Consider the following 23,612-nt stretch of genomic DNA (forward strand, 5'->3'; position numbering starts at 1 on the left):
TCGTTTGGAGATCTACAAAACCCCACTAGAGGTTCCTGTGTGTCGTAAAGAATGATACTCCGTACATAAAAGTCAGGTAACATACAGGTTATGAGCAACAAAGTAATGTTATTTTATCATATACGGGTTTAAAAAGTTACACAAGCTCACGTTGCAGCTTACTGGTATAGCTAACCAACTTAAGAAGCTACCCCAACATCAATTACACGGTTAGGTTAGCTTTTGCGAAGCTAACGTTAGAAACGTCACACTATGGATGTTTTACGTCCACCTCTCATAAATATAGATGGAAGGATATACAGGAGGAATATCACTAAAGAAGAACATTATGAAGAAGAAGAAGATTTCTCTTACTCGGGACCACCAGGTAAGTTGAATGCTGTCAGTATTTAACAGCTTGTTATAGTATTACAGCTCATACTATGTTAGCTGCCTGTAGCCTTAGTTTCCAAGAAATGAAACCAACATAATGGTTGTATAATTGTGTTTTTTCTTGTTTAGAGAGTGAAGACCTTGCAGAAGATGAATCCTGTGATACCCATTTCATTGAGCAGACTGATAAAGGATACAGATGTGCCATCGACGTCCCAAGTGTGCTTTACAAGTGAGCTTTTTGTAAAATTAACCTTTTGTGTTGTTATTCCATATCCCCTTCAATGTGAAAGCAAAACATTGTTGGTTTTAACTGTAAACTGTGTGTCTGTGTTTGTTTTTGATCCCTTTTCTTTACACAGGTACATAATTGGGAAGAAAGGAGAGACACGCAGGCGCTTGGAGTTTGACACAAAGACATCAATCAGCATCCCTAAGCAAGGAGTGGAAGGACAGATTAGTGAGGATGATCACATTATTATACAGGTTAAAGAGCAGTCTTGTAACAAAATGGTTAAAACATTCATCTTTTCATTTGCTCCACAGTTATTACAGGTTCCCAGAAAGCTGCAGTCTCGTCTGCAGTCACAAGAGTTGAAGTCCTTGTGGAGAGTTTCAGGAAAAAGCAGCCATTCACACACTTCTTATCATTCCCTCTGAATGACCAGAAAGTTCAGGAAGGATTCCTGACATTTAAGGAGGAGGTTTTGAAGCAGTGTTCACAGGTATTACACAGGGAAACGTCAACATAAGTGGCGTTCTGTCGGATGACCTTTTTTATTCTGAATAGTTTCTATATTACATTTTTTTCTATTCAATGTGCAGGATTATGGAGTAGATGAAAGCATCTTTCAAAACCCTGCAAAGCTTCACCTGACGGTCGGCACCCTGGCTCTCTTAAATGACATGGAAGTGAGGAAAGCCTCTGAACATCTCCAAGAATGTCAGCACTTCATCAGGTAGGGGGTCAGACAACTTGGTGGTCAAAAGATCTAAATGTGAAGTTGGGAAAAATCACAACATGATTTATTAAAACATCTCAAGCTCCATTTATATCAGGTTACTTTATCCTTGTTTTTATACTTTCAACAAAGTACACACAGTTATTTTTTTCCTCTTTTTTTACATCAAAGGCTGATATAACCTATCCCCTTTGCCAGAAACAAGCACAATACTGAAAGAACTTTTGCACCAGGTGACATTTTCCCTCATTTCTATAAACTAGGGTATTGTTGTTTGTTTCTTAGTTAATCCAGCCTGCACTGTCCTGCTGTTAATTCTTCTGAGCACAGACAAATCCACACAAAATTAAGTCCTCAGCAAATATAATGTTTATCCCATTGCCTTAAAGGTCTACAGGATTTACTACTTTTATAAATCATGTATCTTTTTAGAAAAAAATTACAATGTATTTGTGATCCAATTTTGAAGATACACATTATCACGAGAAGAAAAGTGGTCTAAGTGCCAGAAAGGTAAGTTGGAAAGCCATAGGAGAAGAATTAATGCATATTTTGCATTGGTCTAGGAATTGTCAATAGTAAGAAAAATATAGAATAACAGAAGCTTTATTCCTCTGTAAAAATAGTTAATGTGTTTTTACAGACTACATTTGATGTCCTAAAAAAACCCACTTGGATTTTGAATCCCTGTTCTTATCTTTTTTTCTGTCTTCTAACAGGGACATCACAGAAGGGAAACCTCTGCCATTGGAGGTGACAGGAATAGAGTACATGAATGATGATCCAGCTATGGTAGACGTCCTGTATGCCAAAGTTAATGTGAAAGACGGATCTGACAAGTGAGTCAGTGCTAACAAAGTTTATTTGCCAAGTTTTCACCTCATAATTTATGCTTTTTAAGCCTAACATTCCTTCAAATATTACTGCTCTTTAGGTTGCAAGTGATTGCAGACAGGCTGGTGGAACATTTTGTCTCAGCCGGGCTGATGGTCAGAGAGTGGGACAGAGTGAAGCTTCATGGCACAGTGATGAACACTCTGTTCAGGAAGGACTCCACAGGTAATGATGTTATCATAACATTAAAATATTCATCAGGGGAATGTGCAGTTAAGAAGTTGGACAAAATCAGAGTTCCTTTGAGTGTGTTAAGCTAGTTCAGTTGAAAAAGTGTGCACCGTAGAAGCTGAATCCCGGCCACATCCATGGAGGGTTGAACTCTAGCCCTAAGCTATAAGTGTCACATCATCCTTGGTCTCTATTCCTCATACATCCCGTCTCTTTTTAAAGTCATCCCGTTCTTTCTTAATGATGAAAGAAAAATAAAAAAGAAAATGCCATTTGAAATGAGGAGAGAACAAAATAAATACTGGAGTGGGTTTAGGTTTTTCTGCATAATAAAAAAAGTTTGCATGCATTTTTTAGAAAACTGTTCCTGCACAAATTTAAGAAAAATATCAGCAGGTAAGAAAATTGTTTCCCAAATTTACAGCTGATATATCTGCCTTGCATACCAGCAGAATGTACAGTGCTGTGAAAAGGCATTTGCCTTTGCCCCCTGATTTCTTTGCGTACTTGTTACGCTTAAATGTTTCAGATACTAAAACATTTTTTATTATTATTAGACAAAAATAACCCAAGTAAATACAAAAAGCAGTTTTTAAATGATGATTTAATTTAGGGTTAGATTAACTTACCTGGCCCCATGTAACAAAGAAAATAAGCCCCTTGTTAAATCATGAATTAACTGTGATAAACCACTTTTTTGGAAAGCTGTGTTCAATTTCTCTAGCCACAGCCAGGTCTGATTACTGCCAGAACCAGTATGACAAAGTGAAGAGGGCTGGAAGATCTCAAAAAGTGACAAAGCATGCCGCCATTTAAAGAACTTCAAGAACAAATAAGAAATAAAGTTATCAATATCTATTGGTTTGGAAAGGGTTAAAAAGCTATTTCTAAGGCTTTTGGATTCCAATGAATAATGGTGAGAGCCATTATCCACAAATGGAGAAAACTTGGAACAGTGGTGACCCTTCCCAGGAGTGGCCAGCCTTCCAAAAAGTACTTCAAGAGCCTATCGACGCAAAAGAACCTGCATTTGTTTGATGATCTGAAACATTTAAGTATGACAAATGTGCGAATATTTTTTCACAGCACTGTATGAATAGATTCTGAAGTTTCCAGGCTCAGGCAACAGAACTACCTCAGCTGAAGCTTTTCATTTTTGTTTCTCTCAATTTTACCATTCCTGTCATTTCTTAGAAAACACTCATTTTTAATATGTCTGTACAGTGCTGTTTGTAGTGCTCTCAGAAGCAGATGATGCTTGCTTTTATTTTTTCTTCACTGAGTGTCTTTATTTAAAAAAATAGTTTACCATTTTAAGTAGAACCAAATGTTATTTGTCTTGTTTATGTCTGTTTCTAAACAGACTGAAACACTTTATAATAAGACTAACAGGTACATTTTAGTGCAGGAAAGACTATGAATATTGCTGTAGTGATATCAGCTAAAATGAGTTTTAAAACATTGGTACAGATATAAACAAAAATCCAATATCATAAATCCCTAAAATAAACTTTCCTCTAATGTTGAAGTATTCTGAGTGGTGATCTGGTTTAAAGCTCAGACTTTCTACCCAACATACTTCACTAAATCAATAATCTTATTTGGTAGTACACCCCTCACTGTTGTGCCTACAGCCCTCATAAAAGCAGTATTGACTCACTCTGATCACATTGGCAGCCCCAGCACTGAACATGTTTACCAATGTCCCCTCATTATCTTTTGGCTCAGACCTGAGCTGCAGTGACGACAAACAGAATCTTGAACAATTACAACAACAGATTTCTGATGATAGACATCAGCCAGCTCGTTCTCTGTTTGGCCTCGACTCTGTTTACGTGCACCGTGCACCATGTTTTCCAAGTACCATGACAATGGCTTCATTCATTTTGGCCATGGATTAGGTCCAGCCCCAGTTCTCAAATGTGCACTGCTCTGACCAACAACACCGCACAAAGGCAGGGGGGCTGTGTAACCAGTCAGTGTTTGCCAACATGTGGACAAATCCTATTAAAATTTGTGTTTTTATCTATGTTTCACAAACCGGTTTCACAAACTAAATAACCCTGATTGTCTCCCTACTCTTGCCACCTGATGCAGCAGTTAACATGTTTATGCCATCAGGAGATAAGATATCTGAGTTTTATTGTTCTTTGTTGCATTGTTCAGCTTTCTTTGACACTCCTGGTGTTTTTCCAGGTGAAGACACAGGTGGAACAGGAAGGCAAACCATGAATGAAAGGGAGGCTTTCGATGCCAGAAATATACTGAAGGTTAGTGGAAAAATACCCCTGCATCCCTTTATGAACACCCCTGAAATACACATATCCATCCTTAATTTAATGGCAGATGACAAAAACACAGGAGGATCTTGATTTAGCATTTAAAAAAAATCTTTGTCTGTTTCTTCCCTTATCTGACACCTACATCTGTGGCAGCAATCTAAGACTTTAACTCTGTAGAAACTGGCAGTCTTTATTCTTGTGGCTTCATTTGCTTTTGCACATCACATAGAGGCATCAATATTAATTTCTGTCTTTTTCATAACTGGATAGAAACTCCTCAAATAAGCTTTAAATGTAACCTAGAAGTGGACCATAAAGCAAACAACACATACAATTAGCACAGCTTAGGCACTTAATGGTCCACAATACTTGCATCTATTTCTTCATTATATGGTAGGAAAAACCAAGAATACAGTCAGAGAGATGTGAAATCTTTAGCTAAATTACAGGCATCTTCTTTATCCCTCTAATAAGGCTAATCAAGCAATATTACACCGTACAAACTCTGCATATTCAACTTAATGTGTGTGCAGATCTTTTAACTCTAGGTGACATTTCCACTGCATTAAAAGTCTTAGTGGCATTTAAGAGCTTTCAAATGAATTCAGAGTCCTTAGAACAGAGATCATTAGGTCTTTGGAGGGGGTCGCTGATTCCACTTCAGCATGCACAGAGGACAATCAGGTTAATTTCTGCTCCTGACTCGCTGTGACCCTCCAAAGCTAAAGGTGTGATGAAATCAAGCTGTGACTAAATGATTCTGTTCCCTCTGCAGCTGCGATTTGTAATTAAACCCTCCTGATCTACTCAGAAGCTAGTTAAACTTGGCCCAATTTCACAGCACAAACATGTTTAGTATTTCAGGATCCTGGAACAGAGTTTCAATAGAGTTCAGCCATCAGCCATTACTTCTGTGACCACCACTGTGGTCTTTCATTATGATGAATATACATACATGATATGTAGGAGGACCTGATCACATGTGGCTTAGCATTACCAACAAGTAGACAGTGAATTCAGAAAGTATGCCAACCCCCCCTCCCTATTTACATTTGTTTAAATTCATTTTTCTCTCTCATAAATCTACACTCAGTATCCCATAATGATACAGTGAAAACAGAATTTTTGAAATTTTGTGTTTCAGTGCAAAACACATAAAAATCCACTCTAGCCACACTGCCATAAAGCCCAAATCTGTGGATGGCTGCAGTTATGGTTGTCCTTCTGGAACTTTGTCCCATCTCCCCACAGGATATCTCCTGAGATGTTCGATAAGGACAGTCTAGGACGGTCACAGAGTTGTCCCTAAGCTACTCCTGTGTTGTCTTGGCTGTGAATCATCAGCTCAGTCTGAGGTCCTGAGTGCTGCACAGGCTTTCACTGAGGATAGCTCTGTACTTTTCTCCATTTTCTCCCTTAACCCTGACCAGTCTCCCAGTCCCTGCTGCTAAAAAAGCACCCCCACAGCCTGATGCTGCCACCACCATGCTTCACTGCTGGGATGGTATTGGGCAGGTGATCAGTGGTGTCTGGTTTCCTCCAGACATAATGTTTAGAATTGAGGCCAAACAGTTTAATTTGGGTTTCATCAGACCAGATAATCTTGTTTTTTACAGTCTGGGAGTCCTTCTGGTGCTTTTGTTTTTTTTCCATTTCCAAGCAGCTTTTTATGTGTTCCACTGAGGGGTCTTGGTTACCTCTCTTACTAAGGCCTTTTGCCCTAGACTGTTTAGGTTGGCCACAGAATTTTAAGCCTGCTCCACTTGGGGGAGTATCCCAAGTGGAGCCTGTTGCAAACGATTATTTGTCTGAATAATCCTCATGTGTGTGTTGTCAACACATTTGTTTTACTGCTCCATATCGTGTTGGAGCCTCCCAGACCCCAAATCAGAAATATCAAATACTTTTGATATTTACGTTTTGAGGTTGTAGTGCCTCTGACAGAGCACCCACAACAGCCAATGAGAGCAAGCAGATGGGGAAGCATCACTAGCGTTCTTTCACCCCTCAAAAACATGAACACAACTGTAGTTTCATTTCTGCCACAATTTCATCCTGAGTCTTTCCCTTGTTTTAGGATTTTAACCAACTAGGTTTAAAAACTTAAACTACTTTACTTTAAATTGCCATATAGGGAAACCAGAGTAAAAAATCTAAATCCAAATCTCCTTAACTTTAAACTTGGTCCAATAATAGTATAAAGTTATTGTTATAAACGTGACCCTAATACAAGGGATGAGTATCAAAATCTGGCACCAACGTAGTACTGGCGATAACAACACATCCAAACCTACTGTACCAAATTACAAGACAGATTTTGGTGCTTCATTTTGGTACCGCCCCATCCTGCCTCTCCAAAAGAAATGCACGAAATGCACTATGTGAAGAAGTCACTCCTCTTTCCTTTGATTAGAGATTCTGTTTGCATCTTACAACATAGAGAGCTTTTATTAATTCACTCTTTCTCTTCTAAGTATCAATTTGGGCACCAAAAAGTGTTGATTTAGCAACAGCATCAGGAAAAACCCCAAACAATACCCAACCCTTCCTAATGCTCTGTTACAGCACAAATAATCTTAAATTTGTCTGGAATTAAACTATAACTATGTTAATTAACTCAGTCTATCTTTTAAACATTTTCCCCTACAATTTCAAAAAAAAGTAACAAAAGATCTTTATGATTAAAAAAAAAAGCCATTATGTCATGGAAATGTCCTATATGCACATTTTAAAACACTGACTGAACCCGTATGACAGTACAGACTAATAAACTCTGACCTTGCTTTGCTCTCTGGCAAAGAAAGTCTTTATTCGATAAAAAGAAATCCTTGTTTTTTGTTTCCTTTGAATGAAAAGAAGCATCTCTCTCAACTGTAGCGATGGTAACACGAGTTTTCGAGTGGCTTATTTTCTCTATAGACTTCAACAATAAAAGGACTGAGACCACAGAGCTGACGGTTAAAAAAATCATTTAGAGGTTTAGCTGTCTTGTGGTTTTAAACATGATTTTAATGTGAAAGAAGCTCTTATGATTGTGGAGTTTTGTACATTTTTCATGTGTTGTTTTGATTACAGATATTTGGAGCTTATCACTTTGGAGGCTTTGAGTTAAAAACCATCCTGCTGTCTCAGAGATATTCCACTGACTGCACCGGCTACTACTCGTCTTCAGGGAGCGTCAACCTCTCATGAGCTTCATCGTTGCTGATACTCTGAGGTGCTCTTTATGAAGAACCTGGTAAATTATCGAAACTGCATTAGCAGCATTGTCCAGTAGGTGGCAGCATCAGGCTGGCTTATTTTTCCAGGAGATCTGTTACATTTGTGTTTGCAGTAATTACATTGTTTTTACATCCTATGGGAACCGTTAGGGCAGAAAAATAAAAGAGCTGAGTGAAAAATTACTGAAATGATGAAACTTGCATGCATAATCACTCTCAGGCAGATAAGTGTTTGTGTCTTTTAGTCTCAAGACAATTTTTTCTCCTCAGGGGGTTTGACAACATCAGATTTAATGGCACAAATAGATTTTAATGGAAGAGACAATCAAAACCAAAACAGAACAAAAGAAGCATAAATGTCATCTTGATTATGTAAATAGATTTGCTTTTGTCATTAGGGGATTTTCTAGCACACAGAGATAGTCTTGTCTGAATATCACAGAAAATTTGTGTTGCTTTGCCAGCGATGCTCTTTTCTTAATAGAGGAGATTACTGATAACGTGTAAGATGGGCTTCTTTAAGGAAATAAGTCAAGCAAAGTAGGGCTTAAGCATTGGATTAGTCTTGATGGGGAAACATTGTCAGCGACAGTTTACTTAAACGTACAGAATTTATTCACTCTGTACAAATTGGAAAAAGTCAAACATGAGAGACACTATTTTGAAATCTGTTCTAAATGAACAGTCCCTTGCCAATCCTATTGGTGGTGGTGGTAATGCACATTAAATTTGGTCATTTTATTCCAGAAATCAAACCTTAAGGTCTTACAAAGAACTCTGATTTCCATCACACCTTCTTGCATACCAGTTTCAAGTTCTTGCACTTTTCTTTCCCATCTTCTACTTTTTGCTGAACTACATTGTTTACCTCATGACTATACCTAATTCACAGACTTAGATTTGTTTTCTAAATATATAAAAGACATTAGAATTTGGTGCTTTCCAATGGATTTAGCAGAACAGTAAATAAAGTGATATAATGGGCTCTACATTTCCAGCTACAGCAGTGATAACATTACTGCAAATCAAATTACATTAAAAGCTCCAGTGAGTAACTTTGGCTTTATGGTGACTAGAGTGGGACAATTTATATTTCTACTGATCCTGTCCTGAACATATATAAGAAGGGTTTTCTGATAATACAACCCCAGTTCCAAAAAAGCTGGGGCATTGAGCAAAATGTGACTAAAAGCAGAACACAGTGATTATCTGATCCTTTTCAACCTATATTCAATTCAAGCACAAAGGCACAAGTGTAAATATTCCAAATTTGAACAGTTTCACCTTTTTTATAAGATATGCACAAATCCTGAATGTGATGCCTGGAATGTGTTCCAAAAATATTGGGATGGGGTAGGAAAAGACTTGCAAAGTTGTGAAATCCTGCAAAACACCTGGAAAATCCCACAGGTAAAAAGGTTAATTAGTAGCGGGTGGTAGTACCATAATTGAGTATAAAAGAAGCCTGAAAGGCTCAGTTGTTTGCAACCAAAAAGGAAAAGGACTATCCAGATTGTTTTTAATGCAATGTTCAAAATCCAGCATCTGTGATGGTTTTGGGGGTGTGTTGGTACTCACTGCACATCTGTGAGGGCACCATTAATACTGAGAGGAACACAAAGTTTTGGAGCAACATACACCCAGATGATGTTCTTTACCGGCATGGCTGCTTATTTAATCAAGGCCTAAGGTAAATGCAAAGCCAGAACTACACTCCAGACATGGCTGCCGCACTGTCACTCCGCCCAGTGGTTTACTCAAGAAATAGTTCCAAGTATTTGCTTCATGTGTCGTAATGTTACATAATTATACATTATTATTTCATAGCCTGGTGAATGTACAGGTCACAACTTGTCCACGAGAGCGTTTTGGAGTTTTTGGATTGTGTATTGGATGAGTTTGATGAGGGAAAGCCGGGATACCATAAGAATCCATTGCGTTGGCAGAGCAGCTCCTAACTCGTCAGCACCAATCTAAAAATAGTTTGCACCGACAACTAAAGGTAACGAACCTGTTAGTAAGACTATAGGGATTATGGCAATGGGCAAATTTGCCAAAATGTTGGAAGTATCCCTTTAAGACAAATGGTGTGCCAAGTCAGACCGCCTAAAACATTCTGGCGGAGTTTCAAACTGATCTCATTCACTAACAAGTGAATGCAAGTCAGATAAAACACATAAGCATTTCCCTTCATCTTGCAGCCTCATGAATGTGTTAATGCGTCACTGACATGGTTTATTAAAAAAGTTTGTGTTTCTCCATCTTTCTATCCATGCCCAATATCAACCCTAACCTCGCTCCCACTCACGTCTGTCTAGTGCCCGTGAACATAAACGTCACACCCAGAGCCTCGGTCACTTGATCTTGCCATCAGAGCTTTCTTTTCTTTTTTTTCAGTGCTCTTGTCAGCTGGCGGTGCTCTCTGCTTGGCATGCAGGAAGGCGATCTCGGGGCGGGCAAAAGTTACACTGATGCAAACTGAGGGCGCTTCTGTTTGTCAGCTCTGCCATCCTGTGCTGTCCACCCTCCCATTTCAGCAGTAGCGTGACTTTTTCTTGCCTTTTCTTTTTTTTTTTTTTCCCTCCCCCTGTCCTCCTGGAGCCATGTCAACAGACGCCATTAGTCAGGGAGATGCAAATTTGGTCAGCCAGCCGGCTGATGCATCAACTGTGACACTTTGTGGCCATAAAATGTACGTTTTCAGGGACATAATTAGCCACTCCCTGCCTCCTGAGAGCACGCTTGTTACTAGGTCAGGAGTACACAACCTGCATATCCCACATGCAGCTAAGACATACAGTGAGGTTTCTGGGGACTGTAAATAGTAAGCAGACACAGAGGGGGAGAGAGAGAGGGTGATTTGCAAGTTAATGAAATTCATGGAGACTGTGTATCCTTGTTTTTCTGGCAGGGACATGATTAAGGACGCGTTAGGCAGATGTCCTCAGTAATGATGATGCTGAAACCCACATGAAGGAGCATACGTCATCCTCAGACTCACACTGAAGACATATTTTTATTTGTTGGCACATTTCAGCTAGGGATGCACAGATGCCTCAGTTTAACATCTGCAAACAATGTGGCATGAACCAAAGTCAGTAGCAGATGTTTCTCTGTTGTGTTGTGTCACTTTAATGCTGGCATCCAAAAAACCCGAGTGCTGATTCAGGGAAAGGAAAAATGGTCGGGAAACACTGTTATAGAGGAACAGGATCAGTGGACACTGCAAAAAGGGCGGGCTTAAAATAAGATAAAAACACTAAATCTGAGAAGAAAGGTACTCAAAACTAGTGAAATTATCTGTCCATGCATCTTGAAATAAGATTGTTAAATCTAGAAATAAGTAAGTCGTTACAAGTTACACACTAAAAATAAGAGATTATCTTTTAAACAAGATAAATTATCTTACACTTCTTAATCTAAGTTTTTAAATCTTGGTAAGCACCAAATAATTTGCTGTGGAAGCAGTGGGGAGGGGCCAGCAGTGTGAATGAACAGACAGGGACATATGACACTGTATATTTTTAGAAATATAAAACAACCAAACAGGAAGAAGTACTCCATTTATTGAGATGTAAAACCAGGTAAAATGACCAAAAGACTATAGATATTAAATTTATGAAAATGTAAAATTGAGACATGTGACAAAAATGCTAAATATATGTAACCAATTAAGGAAAAGTATGTTGAATTTGTGCACTGAAACATTTGTTTTAGCTTGAAAAGTGACCATTCCTTTGTTTTATGAAATTGATTTCTACGGTATCTCAGATAGTCCAAAATTTTCAAAGACAGAGAAATGATTAATATTCATAATTGTAACAGGATGTGTCTTGTTCTTGATGCTTCAGATTTAGCCGTCCTATCTCACCTTTGTACGTGGATCCCTCCACACTCCCAGCTCCGCAGCCTCCTTCTCAGTACTACTTTGTGTTTAGAAGTAAGGACTCTGTTGAATAAAAATGGCACCTCTTAAGGTGTATTTACAGAAAACTGTTGTTTTGTTTTTATCTTAAATTTCTCTAATAAGGGAGAGATGCACTTAAAAAAGCACTTCTTGGTTGAACATGACTGCTTCAAGCATGGCTGTGAAGTGTTTTTTAGCTGCATTTCTGTCATTAAGAAAAAATTATGAATGAAAAAAATACAGTTTCTCTGTTTGGAAAATATGCATCAAAAGGTGGCATTTTGGTTGAACAGAGTCCACAATTCATAGCCAGTAGTAACCAGCACAGCTCTGCGGAGCTGGTCTGTACTCATCGTGTTGTTATTATTTTGGTTGAGAGCCCCCTGGTGGTAGAATTTTAAATGCTGTGTGTTTAAAATGTTAAGACATAAAGAAGGTGAACAAATAGCCAAATTTTTCATTTATTCAAGATTTATAAAGCAAAGAAAAATGCACGACAACCTCAGAAAATAATTCAGAACACTGTAAGAAAATTAAAAAGAAATGCACATCCTTTGGTGGGTGCTGGATCCAAACAAACAAGCATAAAGAAACAAAGAGGTCTGCTCACCAGGAAGGTACAACGAGAGAGTTTATTTAGCAACAACAAATGACATTTTGAGACAGCATGCTCAAGTCCAAGGAAGGCTGGAAGCATCTGTTGTTGCTAGATGAACCCTTTAAAGCACTGCTTCTAAATCTTTTATTCCTCAAAGCCCCTTTATGTACTTATATCCAAGAAAAATCAATATTAGTTGTTATTGAAAGGGACCAAAAGGCAAAATATCTTTATTTATGAAGCTGTAAAACTTAGGAAACTGACCATAAAAGCCAAATATGTTTCAAATCATGGTTATGAAATTAAGAAAGGTGGCCAGACCTCCCAGGTGGTTTATTTTAAATGTATAATACAAAGAACAGAAAGCAGATACCCATAAATGATAAATTCACAACATAAAAACATTTAGGCATCAGTGCCCACTGCCACCTCCAAAACAACAAAATTCGACCCAGATTTCTTGCATTTTCAATCATAACCAACAGATTTTGATAAAAAAGGTGGGAAGTTTGGGTTGCAGATGGCCTCGTGCGCCCCATGGCCCACGAGTGGACCTGGTTCAAGTCCAGCCTGTGGCTTCTTCCCTGCATGTCTCTCCCCCAATCTCTCACCCCTGTTTCCATCTATCCACAAAAATTGATGTGATAGAAGAAAGAGATGGAGACGTGTCTTTCAAAATAAAAGCACATAATAGATTTTAGCCTCTTATTTTTTTTCCAGGCACACATCTGTGTTACTGAAACAGGCTTTGCCACCCATTCTTGGGTCCAGACCCACCAGCTGAGAATGAAGAGTAAAAAATACCTTTTGTCACATAATCAGAAAATAGAAACACTGACTTTTATATACAGCATTTATCTGATTTTTAACAGGTTCTTATGCCTTGTGTGGGTGGTGCTTTATCTTAACTCATGAAGCAGCCATGTGGCCTCGTGTGTTTGTGTGGGGGAGTTTTCTTCCTCACTGTTGGACCCTCGTTTTTTTTTTTGTATCCCTGCCACATCTCTCACTCTAATTAGTCAGCTCTCTGCTTCCTGTTGAGGGAACTTCCAAAGTGACCCTTGAGAATTCGTGACGAGCATGTGTCCCTTTCAATAGGCAGCATTAATGAGACCTCGGTGTCTGTTTGTGTTCCCTCTGTGGATCTGCAGCTCCGTTCCTGAGGATCTGAGCTGACACAGGAGCCGGGTTTTTAATTAAAATGTTAAACAGCTTAGTTGTCTTTGAAACATGTGTGCATGGGTTTGTTTTCATGCATCAATCAGTCACGACCGTATGTTTTCAGAGGCTGGTTCCACATACTCACTGGTGAAGAGCCATTGCATTATGGTCTGAAAACACTTCACTTGAATTTTTATGTACAGTTTTATCCTTAGGAACAGAGCTGTTTAAATTGAAGCCAAATTAATGACTTATCAGAGCCAGTAGCTCTAAAACCTTAAGCTGAACCGGGGTGTGATGCAACTTTATATACTGTTTGCTCACTGAAATCTTTCTACCTCGACCAAAATGGTTAAAATATCAATCCAGTCACATATTTTTTTCTTTTGCAGTTTTCAAAGCAGCCTTTTTGTATGCAGAGGCTGTCTGAAATAGGTCTTACGTGATTAAAGTCACATCTTTTTAGCTTATTATTTGGCTTTTAATATTCAGATCAGCACTCTCCAATTTTTCACAGCTTAATGACAAATTAAGCCTCCATCCAGGAGAGCTGGAGTTAGCATCTGCTGTTTAAAGGAAAAATAGAGGGATGTTTGACAGACGTGACCTTAAAATGTAGTGGGTATGTTTGATTTGCATGCTGAGTAAGTTAAAAACACATAAAATCGATTAAGCCCCTGATTACTTTTTAAAGTCACGTAAAGTTTTTACCTGTGCGCGTTCTGGCTGAATGTAGATCAGGTTCATTTAACAGAGAGGTTTGTAGAATATTTTAAAACTCATCCTGCTAGCTGAAAAGATGGAAACTGACAGCGAAGGTGCACTAAGATGACATCTCTGTAGGTAGACTCCCGCTCCTCCTGCCATGTTTTACCCTTTATTAAGCTCAAATTATAAGGTTTTGCTCCCAAGGTCTTTTAAGTGATCAAACACACCAGTCAATGGGAATTTACAAAGATGGAGGAAGATATGGTAAGAGAGAAGAGGAAGATGCAGTAAGACAGAAGAAGATACTGAAAGAAGGTGGAGGGAGGTGCAGAAAAAGGGCAGAGGGACATACAGAAAGGGAGGTGTGGAGAGAGGGTGGAGGGAGATATGGTAAGTGAGAAGAAGGCGATACAGAAATGGGACTCTTCCATTATGGTTTTTGGCCGTGCCGGGCCAAACCAAGCTGTGCCGATTTGCTTTTCCATCGCTAGGTTGGCCGAGCCTTAGCAGGCCAGTCCCACCCCCAAGCTATAGCCAAGATATGGCTATAATGTCAATAACAACGGTAACTAGAGCCCGACTGATTGATCGGCGGGCCGATTAATCTGGCCGGTTACAGCACATCACAGATTAATCAACATCAGCCAATATGTAACTTTTTTGCAGTGCGGGGATTCTGTCGCTCTGCTCCTGTGTGTCCCTGCTGAACTCAGCCCGAGTGCCTGGCCCCTCTCCCTCACACACAAGCGAGTGCAGCAGCAGCTCTCCCCCACTCACTCACTCGGCTGCAGCAGAGAAGAGGACTAAGACCAGAGAAACAGCGAGAGAAACTGCATTTTTTACTCCATGGTAAGCTGTGACTTACCAAAACAATATAACACTTCACTTTAGTGCCCCATGACAATAACGTCCTTGCAGAAACACGCTGTTAGGGCACGTCAAGGACAGCATGCTAGATTTTTTCACACAAGTTTTCGAGAGCGTAATACAGCGTTTTAACGTCGTCTAAGTGGCATCTTTGTGAAATAAACAATGATAAACGCAACTGTTAATTCCCATGTCCACCATTATCTAATATAAGACTATTGTACAGCGTTTTACAGTCCTTATGCTGAATGTGTTACTAATTTAAGTTCCTTATTTTAATTTAGTAGTGTTCTGCTTCTTTGTCTTGAATCATATTTTGGGTGTTATAAGAATTTGGGTTCATATATCCTGTGTATATCAATGTTCTTATTTCATATATCGGCAGATATGTTGGTTATTGGCCAATATATCGGATATCAGCCGATATATCGGATATCAGCTCCTTTTTTTAGCCCCCAATATCGGTATCGGCATCGGCCCCAAAAATCCCATATCGATCAGGCTCTAATGGTAACAGTATGTGAAGAATTAGCTGTTGGTAGCTTTACAATAAGTCGTTTAACTTGAAATATGACTGAGATTTTCACAACTGACTTTCCTGTCATTAATGGTAACTTTTGTCATATTCCTTATGTTTGAATTGTCTCCAAACTGGAACCTAGCTGTGCAAAACAACTCACCCTGAACTAGCACCAGAAGATTATGATGAATTGACTTTGAAAGAAGAGGCCTTTGTGTCATTTTTGTCTGCTAGAAAATGACGGGACAGTGTCTGAAAGCTGCTGAGTGGTGAGATCCATTACCACCAGGGAAAATAACCAAGAAGTACGTTTTTTGAAAGAGTCCGTGTTATGAGAGCAGAAGTGAATCCGGACGATGAATCATCTGCCTTTGACATGTCGTCATTTGTTGAGGAAAACTGCAAAGGTTGAAGCTAAGTTTTAAGATGTTTTTATCTTTGTCAATTTACGTAATGATATCACCTGGTAATTTTCTCAAACAGCTGAAAATTTCAGACTTTTTTGTCTTCCTTTATAGGATAGTTTTTCCAAAGAAAAACAAAGTCATGAGAAGACTGAGGCATACAAACAGTGTTCACTCTGACAGTGGTATTTTTCTTCTTTGACAGTTTGAGAGAACTACAGTTATCCTTCAACATACTAAAATCTTGTGGGTTTTAAAGTGTTTTGTTTACATTTCAGCCCTTGGCTTCATGCCGTGTCACTTTTTTCCCCTCCAGTACTCACTGTTTAAATAGTCAGACTTGATGGATGTTGTCCTTGAGTTGAAATCAACTATCTTTCAAACTGGATATCATTTTGCAGTGAAATATTACATCGCCTTCATTTGATAGTTCTCTTACGTAGGATGCGAGTCTCCAGTTAAGTGTCATCACTGTTTGAACCTCATGCTGATCACTCTGTCACTAATAGGCACGAGCGGCCTTGACAGACAGCCAAGGCGAGGGTATTTGAAATGTTTGATCTGTGTCTCCAGCGAGCAAGCAGGTGATCGCTGCAGCAGCTCTTTATCATTCAAAGCGCTGAGTCTGGAGGCTGCCTGCAGCTGTCCACGTCTGTTTACTGCTGGAAGCGTTCACACAGAGAGAAGAGGCACAAAGCCGAGAGTGTTTGAACAGCAGGTAGTCATTCAGAGCTGCTGTTTACCTTATATACCCTCTGCACAATAAGAGTTGAAAATAGGCTTCAACAAATCTTACCACTAAAATCCCTCGCTTTTCACTATACTTATTTTATTCAGGAAATCTTTGAAAATACTCAAACATATTAGTAAAGATGACATCTTGAAATTGCTTGTTTTCCTTTGAATGAAAAACTGTTATGTTTCTTATTTTATCAAATGGAAAGTAGCAAATCTCCACATTTAACGCACTCGAATAAGTGAATGACATTTCTGCTCATTTAACTGCTGAAACTATTTACATCTATTTAAATCTTTAGCTATGAAGAAAGGGGAACAACCATTTCACAGTAAAATAATGTAAAATGATGGCTACAACAATGAAAGATGAGGTTAAATGTACTAATTTGGGACATTTCCCAAATTCCCAATTAACAATCCAATGTCCTGACCCTTGTTGGGTAGCACCAGATTAACAGGTCAGTTTTACTAGTGTGTCTGGGAACTTATGTCCCTTCATTCTGTAGACGATTATGAGGTCAGACACTGATGTTGGACAAGAAGGCGTGGCTCACAATCTCCATTCTAGTTCATCCCAAAGGTGCTCAATGGGGTTGAGGACAAGTCTCTATGCAAACCAGTCAAGTTCTTCCACACAGAGAGAAATGCCTAAATCTGCCACGCATTTTAGCTGCATTGACAAGAGGCTTCAATTTTGTTATAGAAGTGTTCAAAATAAAAATTTAAATTGGCTCAGCTTATTTAGTCATGTTAGTTTCATAAGATGCCAGCTGGCTAGACTAAGACAACGTCCTTGGTGTTGAAACCAGGGTCATGTTTCAGGTCTTAGATCATCAGGCATCTGCACCGGGGTGACAGCCAGGTGGGTCAGACCCAAGCTTGTGTTCCAGTAGCTGATTCACAGACACCCTAAAGCTTTTTCTGTTGCTTCTAAGATAATCCTGTGGCTAACCATAAGACTAGAGGTCTTTGCATGCTGAGTTTATTTTTTGATGCGCTTTTGGCATGGCAAATAAGGGAAAAAACATTGTAGAGGATTTTGTGGCTCTTTCACTCTTTGAAATCAAAGAAAACACTGGATCCATCCATTCTGACAGATCCCTTCATATATTTTTGTAATTTGCTCAAGCTTGTGTGCCACGGCACTATGCCAAGTTGGAGAGATACTTTATAACTTTTGAGTTAAGTCTCGTTATTGTGAAGCTGTGAGTACAAATTTTGGCCTTTATCTGTACTGTTATATGGTTGACATTCACGTACATGGACCCACCAAATGCCCTTATGCAATGGAGTGGTAGATAGAAACCCCCTTCCTTATTATCATAACTATTAGTCCAGTGTTAGCAAAGCAAAACTGGCTATAGTGCAGCTTTAAAGCAATATTTATGGCAGATTCATGAAGTTTCAGCATCAGCCTTTTGTTGATTAATTCCTTGTTCATTGACTGATTAACTACCTTTACTAGACATCATCCAGGTTTATGTGTAGAAGTTGAGGTTTCCTACTCCGACTCCCTCCATATTGGAAGCTATAAACTATTAAACAAATCCTCCTCCTGACTGCTGTTCAGATGTTTCATCCATCCCCTCCGTAGTTGTTCACTGTGAAATCCCTTCATGCAGCACTCAAAGCTGTTTCGTATTGGGAGGATGTAGAGTGAGACTGATGGGGATTTGTCGTTTATAGTGGTTGGTATAAGCTTGATAAAGACGGCTAAAATAAATCTTCTTCTGAGACCGAACATGTCAAGAGTTCAGAATATTAGCTCGCTTCTGTCTATTGTGGACATTTAATTGAAAAAGGTGCTGCACTCTGTTCCACCCCTGCTGCAGCTGCCTACAGAGTGAACCAGCAGCTACGGTACTTTAAAGGCAAACTGCTGTCAGACTACCCCAAAGTTACTTTGCACTTTTAATAGCTGTGTGACCCAGTTTGAATCCAATTGAATTAGATCCAAACGCGTTTACAGCGGCTCTTTTTACAGCTGTAAGTCACAGGAGATTACTTATTAAATGTCTCCTGATGTGGTTTATTCTCCCCTCAACTTTAAAATAACTTCTTTTGATGGTTCTCCTTTCAAGGAACTCGATTCAGGCTACATTTTTTTTCTGCTGTGGTAGCACCTTACACAGGCAGCAACCAGCTCACAAACAACAAACTGAAGTTACTGTTGAGGAGGAAATGCAGCAGGTTTGTTTGTGATGTTGCAATAGTTTTGTAACAACAGAAGAGCCCATTAGATAGTGATTAACACTAGCATTAGGAAATTGAAAAGGTCTTTATGTATTTATTAAAAGTATCATTTTGAAAATAAGTACATAAACATGTCAGTTTTATTATCACTGTTTTTTTTTTTTACCTTATCTTAACGGCAGCTAGGGTTGGGACAAAGTATTGATATATTACCAAACTAGCTTGTGTGATACTATAATTTAATTGCCGGTTTAAAAAGACTCTTTAGCCTTTCGGTGTGACTACTGCATAACTTGTCACAGTGGTGCTTCCCACACAAACGAACATAAGTTTATTGGCCACAGAAGATGACAGCGGTGTTATGTCAGACAGCGGTGATAATAAGCTAAAATTTTAAATATGATAAGAGGTGAAACTGACACTAAGTTGCATTAAATAAATAGATTAATCATGCACTTTGTCTCTTATATTCTTCATTTACCAGATATTGGGTTACATCATGAGTTGATTGTCTTCCATTGTGTCATTATTTAAAAACTGCTGTATGGGAAAACAATTTGTATTGTGGACAACTTTCGTATCGCATCATAACGAAATAATTGACAGAAACAATTGCACTGGGCATGCTACTGGATCCTGGCACTACTGCTGTCACAAAAATCAAGTTTGAAATTGTCTCATATTTATGACTGTTTCAAAACTGTGATTATTATTATTTCTAGGGATAGGTTTAAAAATGTTAAAAGTCTTATGAAGTTTTTTCTTATGAAGTCTTACCTTCTTACAAAGCTGATTCTGTTTGATTTTTTTCCAGTCAACATTAAGCCAATCAGTTTTATTTATTCAGCACTGAATCACAGTTTTTTCAGGGTACTTGTCAAATAGAACAGGTATAGATTTCACTCTTTATTATAAAATGTGTACTTCTTTACTGAATCCTATCTGCCCACTCTCATGGCTTGTGTTTCTTAGTATTGATGGTTGTTATAGTGTATTGCATATTAACACCATACAATTCATTGATTTGATTTATAAACTTGGACAGCGGTTTGCACAGTGTATATTATTGCACATCTGGCTCTGCCTGCTTACCTTTGCCACCTCCAGACATTAAGCTGCAAGCTTAAAATATCAAAATAAATTTGAACATAAGGCCACTTAAGCTTCTAAATCTTTCTGTTTTTTCTTATTTGTCTTACTTTTTTACCAACTCTGCTGTGGTTGTTATCCATCTTTCTTATCACCTTGACTCTCTTGTGTCTTGAAGGGATTAACTGTTGACAAGTTGCACGTAGAACCAATGTAACAGGAGTGTTTCTACTCAGCAGAAACAGACTGCACCCCCCACCCGACCGAGTGTAGAGAGAATTTTGTGAGAAGACATGCAACTCAAACAATAGTGTCAGTGCAGCCCGTTTACTGTCTCTCTGCACCGGCCCTAAAACCAGCCCAGCCCATTAGGAATTTTTCTGGGCCTACTGAAAGAAACCACTGCAGCAGCCTCTTTTGCAACTGTGTCTCAACCCACACAAACCCGAACATGAAGGTGCAAGGGCCTGTCCAGTGCTGCTCATCAATTAAAGTGTACATAGTTGACTACACAGATGCGAGACAAACCTGTACCCCCCATGTTATAGTGAGTGCATTATCCAGAAAAGTAAATAGATAAATGAATAAGACGAATAAATAAAAACAGCAAACAGTACGGAGCATTGAAAGCAATAACATAATAAAGAGAATACATTAATAGAAATAAAATATCTGACTGAATTATAGATGAAAAAAGCAGAGCTTAGGAAGCAGCAACAATAAAATGAGCTCCACATACAGAATCATTTTTGTGGCATTTTGAAGAAGTACATAAACTCTAAATATGTCAGCAACTTAGAGGGATTCATTGATGAGGATTGAGGATCACATTTAATAAGGTGCTATGGCGCCTTAGGTTTAGTTAAAGGTCACTATTTTACCCTTTTAAGACGAGTTTATATCGGGCTCAGAGGTCCCCAAAACATGCCTGTGAAGTTTGTTGGTGAAAAAACACTCCAGTATTGGATTTTTGCAGGTCTAAAAAACCCCTCTGTTTCAGCCCTGCTCAGAACGAGTTGTTTCTGTGTCTGTGGCTTTAAATGTTACTGAGCTGTTTGACTCCGCCCCTGACTCCGTCCGCTCAGTAAAATTGATGTGGCTCTCCTGAGGATCAAGAAAGGAATGTGGTACTTTCTCCCAAGTGGGGAGGGCCAACTGCACCTGGGGGTGGTACTAACTATCTAATTTGTGACCTTTAAATAGGATCCCTGTTCTTCCTGGTGTACACAACAATCTTGCAATGTGAGAGCATCATCACATTTATTATTTTGCTTTTTGAATGAGATTGTTAATCTCCAATTTTGTGTTGCAGGTCATCACTGGACGTGGCTTTACATGAAAAGTGTTTGTCTTACCGATGAAGAAACTTCAGTACTGAACTGGGAAACAGACGAACATAAATGGACTCGCATCAGAATTTTCTGGCATCTTCACCAAATCTTTTGTTGAAATCAGTTGGAAAATTAACATCTGATGAGATTTTGTTTTCTCGGCATGCTTACAGGAGTTTGTGTATTCTAACATCCTGTTAAAATCTACCAGGAAAAAAATGAATTCATTTGTAAAGAGTCCAACCTTGGCCTGTTGTGATTAATTGCTGTTTGTCAGAAATTCCTGAAGCAATCCTTATAGACTATACGCAGCATGAATATGAGAATCTAATAAGCTATAAATAAGAAAATAAACTTTTTGTACGACACAAAATCGATGAGATACATTTATGCACTGCAAATATTTACAGATTAGCAGCCCTTCAGATCTTCCTCCTCTCAGTGTTGTCGGATGTTATTTAAATGAAGCTTTCCTCCCCTCTCTCCTCTTTTATGTAAACTGAGTATGCTTGGCGAAGTGGATAGATAATTTTTTATCAACATCTGCCTTTAGAGGAACAGGGAGGGGGCAGATGACATCAGTTAATCTCTTTACAATTAAATGCGCTCTTCCACAGCGTGAATCTGAGGTGTTGAACAGGTTGTGTAGAGCTGCTTTAGAATATAAGAGTTTGTGCGTTGTGTTTTTCATGACTGTGTATTTTAAAGTCAGATCTACTTAAACATTAATCATAAGGCAATCATCAGAGGAGTGTTGTGCCCTGAGGCCATATATACACGCTCAAAATGGAAATGAAAAATAAACCTTGAATCTACTAGAGCATTAAAGCTAAGTTGGTCAAAAACAAACAGCAAGAAAACAACCAAATTTTACTTTTCTATCATAGAAAAAGAATGAGAATAAAATTGTTCTGTAATTTACAGTATGAACTGTAAGTGTGACCTTATAATTTTTTATATTATACACAACTCCTTTTCCAAAATGTTGGGTCGCTGTGTAAAATGTGAAAATAAAAACCAATTCACTGATATGCAAATCTCAAACACCCATATTTTATTTACAATAGAACATAAAAACATATAAGATGCTGAAATGGAGACATTTTACCATTTATGACAAATGTTGGCAGCAACATATCTCAAAAAAGTAGGGGCCGTGCCAATTTTACCATGGTGTAGAATTCCCTCTGCCTTTAACAACACTTAAAATGCCTGGAAAGGGAGGAAAGCAGTTGCTGGAGTTTTGAAAGGGGAATGTTGTCCTATTTTTATCTAATAGGACTCTAGCTGCTCAATGATCCTGGGTCTTCTTTGCTGTTGTTTTTGTTTTATGATGTGCCATATTGTTTTTTAACTAAAACTCTTGACCAGGTCAGCACCTGAACTCTTCTACTGTGAAGCCATGCTGTTGTGATGGATGTGGTATGTGATTTAGCGCTGTCTTGCTGAAATATGAAAGGCCTTCCATGAAAGAGAAGTTGTCTGGGTGGGCGCATGTTGCTCTAAAATCTCTGTATACATCTCGGTATTGCGTGTGTATTTCCAGATGTGTAAGCTGTCCACACCGTAGGCACTGATGCAACCCCATACCATCAAGGTTGCAGGCTTTTAAAACATGCAATGATAACAAGCTTGAAGGTCCTTCTCCATAGTCTACAGGACGCATTGTGGTCCCCAAAAATAATTAAAAATTTCGATTCATGTGACCACAGAACAGTGCTCCAATTTGCCACAGTCCACTTTAAATGAACTTGGGCCAAGAGAAGTTTCTGGGTTGTGTTCACATATGGCTTATTCTTTGCATGATCCAGCTTTCACTTGTATTTGTGGATGGCATGGCTACCTATGTCAGCAGACAATTATTTCTGGAACTTTTCCTAAGCCTATGCAGGGATTTCTAGTACCTGTTTTAATATAATGCCAGAGGTCCCTGAAGATCACAAGCATCCAATTCTGACATTCAGCCTTGTCCCTTGTGCACAGAAATTTCTCCAGATTCTCTGAATCTTTTGTACTGTAGGTGGTGAGATATTCAAAGTCTTCGCAATTTTACTTTGAGGAATATTTCTTGAAATTGTTCCAAAATATATATATATTTTTTTCAGATTGGAGAACCTCTGTCCACTTTTAGTTCTTAGGTAACCTGCCTCTCTAAAAGGCTCCTTTTATACCCAATCACGTTACTGACCTTTAG

General features: G+C 38.7%; 1 protein-coding gene across 2 annotated transcripts; it reads left to right on the forward strand.

The window, feature by feature from the left end:
• The first annotated feature begins 42 nt into the window (after nt 1-42).
• On the forward strand, nt 43-22,438 carry ascc1 (activating signal cointegrator 1 complex subunit 1). Of its 2 annotated transcripts, none has more exons than XM_041815522.1 (10): nt 43-367; nt 502-604; nt 735-832; nt 919-1,097; nt 1,198-1,331; nt 2,054-2,173; nt 2,269-2,393; nt 4,596-4,669; nt 7,757-7,919; nt 21,400-22,438. In XM_041815522.1, the coding sequence occupies exons 1-9, from the start codon at nt 253-255 to the stop codon at nt 7,871-7,873; spliced, it is 1,065 nt and encodes a 354-aa protein (XP_041671456.1). In that variant the 5' UTR covers nt 43-252; the 3' UTR covers nt 7,874-7,919; nt 21,400-22,438. The 2 variants fall into 2 exon arrangements, with proteins under 2 accessions (XP_041671456.1, XP_041671455.1); XM_041815521.1 differs by having other exon boundaries at nt 7,757-7,898.
• Nucleotides 22,439-23,612: the final 1,174 nt, after the last annotated feature.

This window comes from Cheilinus undulatus, linkage group 20 (assembly GCF_018320785.1).
Source record: "Cheilinus undulatus linkage group 20, ASM1832078v1, whole genome shotgun sequence".
Classification (NCBI taxonomy): domain Eukaryota; kingdom Metazoa; phylum Chordata; class Actinopteri; order Labriformes; family Labridae; genus Cheilinus; species Cheilinus undulatus.

Bases quoted from the DNA above. Each gene is read 5' to 3' on its own strand.
- ascc1 (XM_041815522.1), top strand. From the start codon at position 253: ATGGATGTTTTACGTCCACCTCTCATAAATATAGATGGAAGGATATAC. The intron at 1,332-2,053 runs GTAGGGGGTCAG...GTCTTCTAACAG, and splicing joins GAATGTCAGCACTTCATCAG to GGACATCACAGAAGGGAAAC. The intron at 4,670-7,756 runs GTTAGTGGAAAA...TTTTGATTACAG, and splicing joins ATGCCAGAAATATACTGAAG to ATATTTGGAGCTTATCACTT.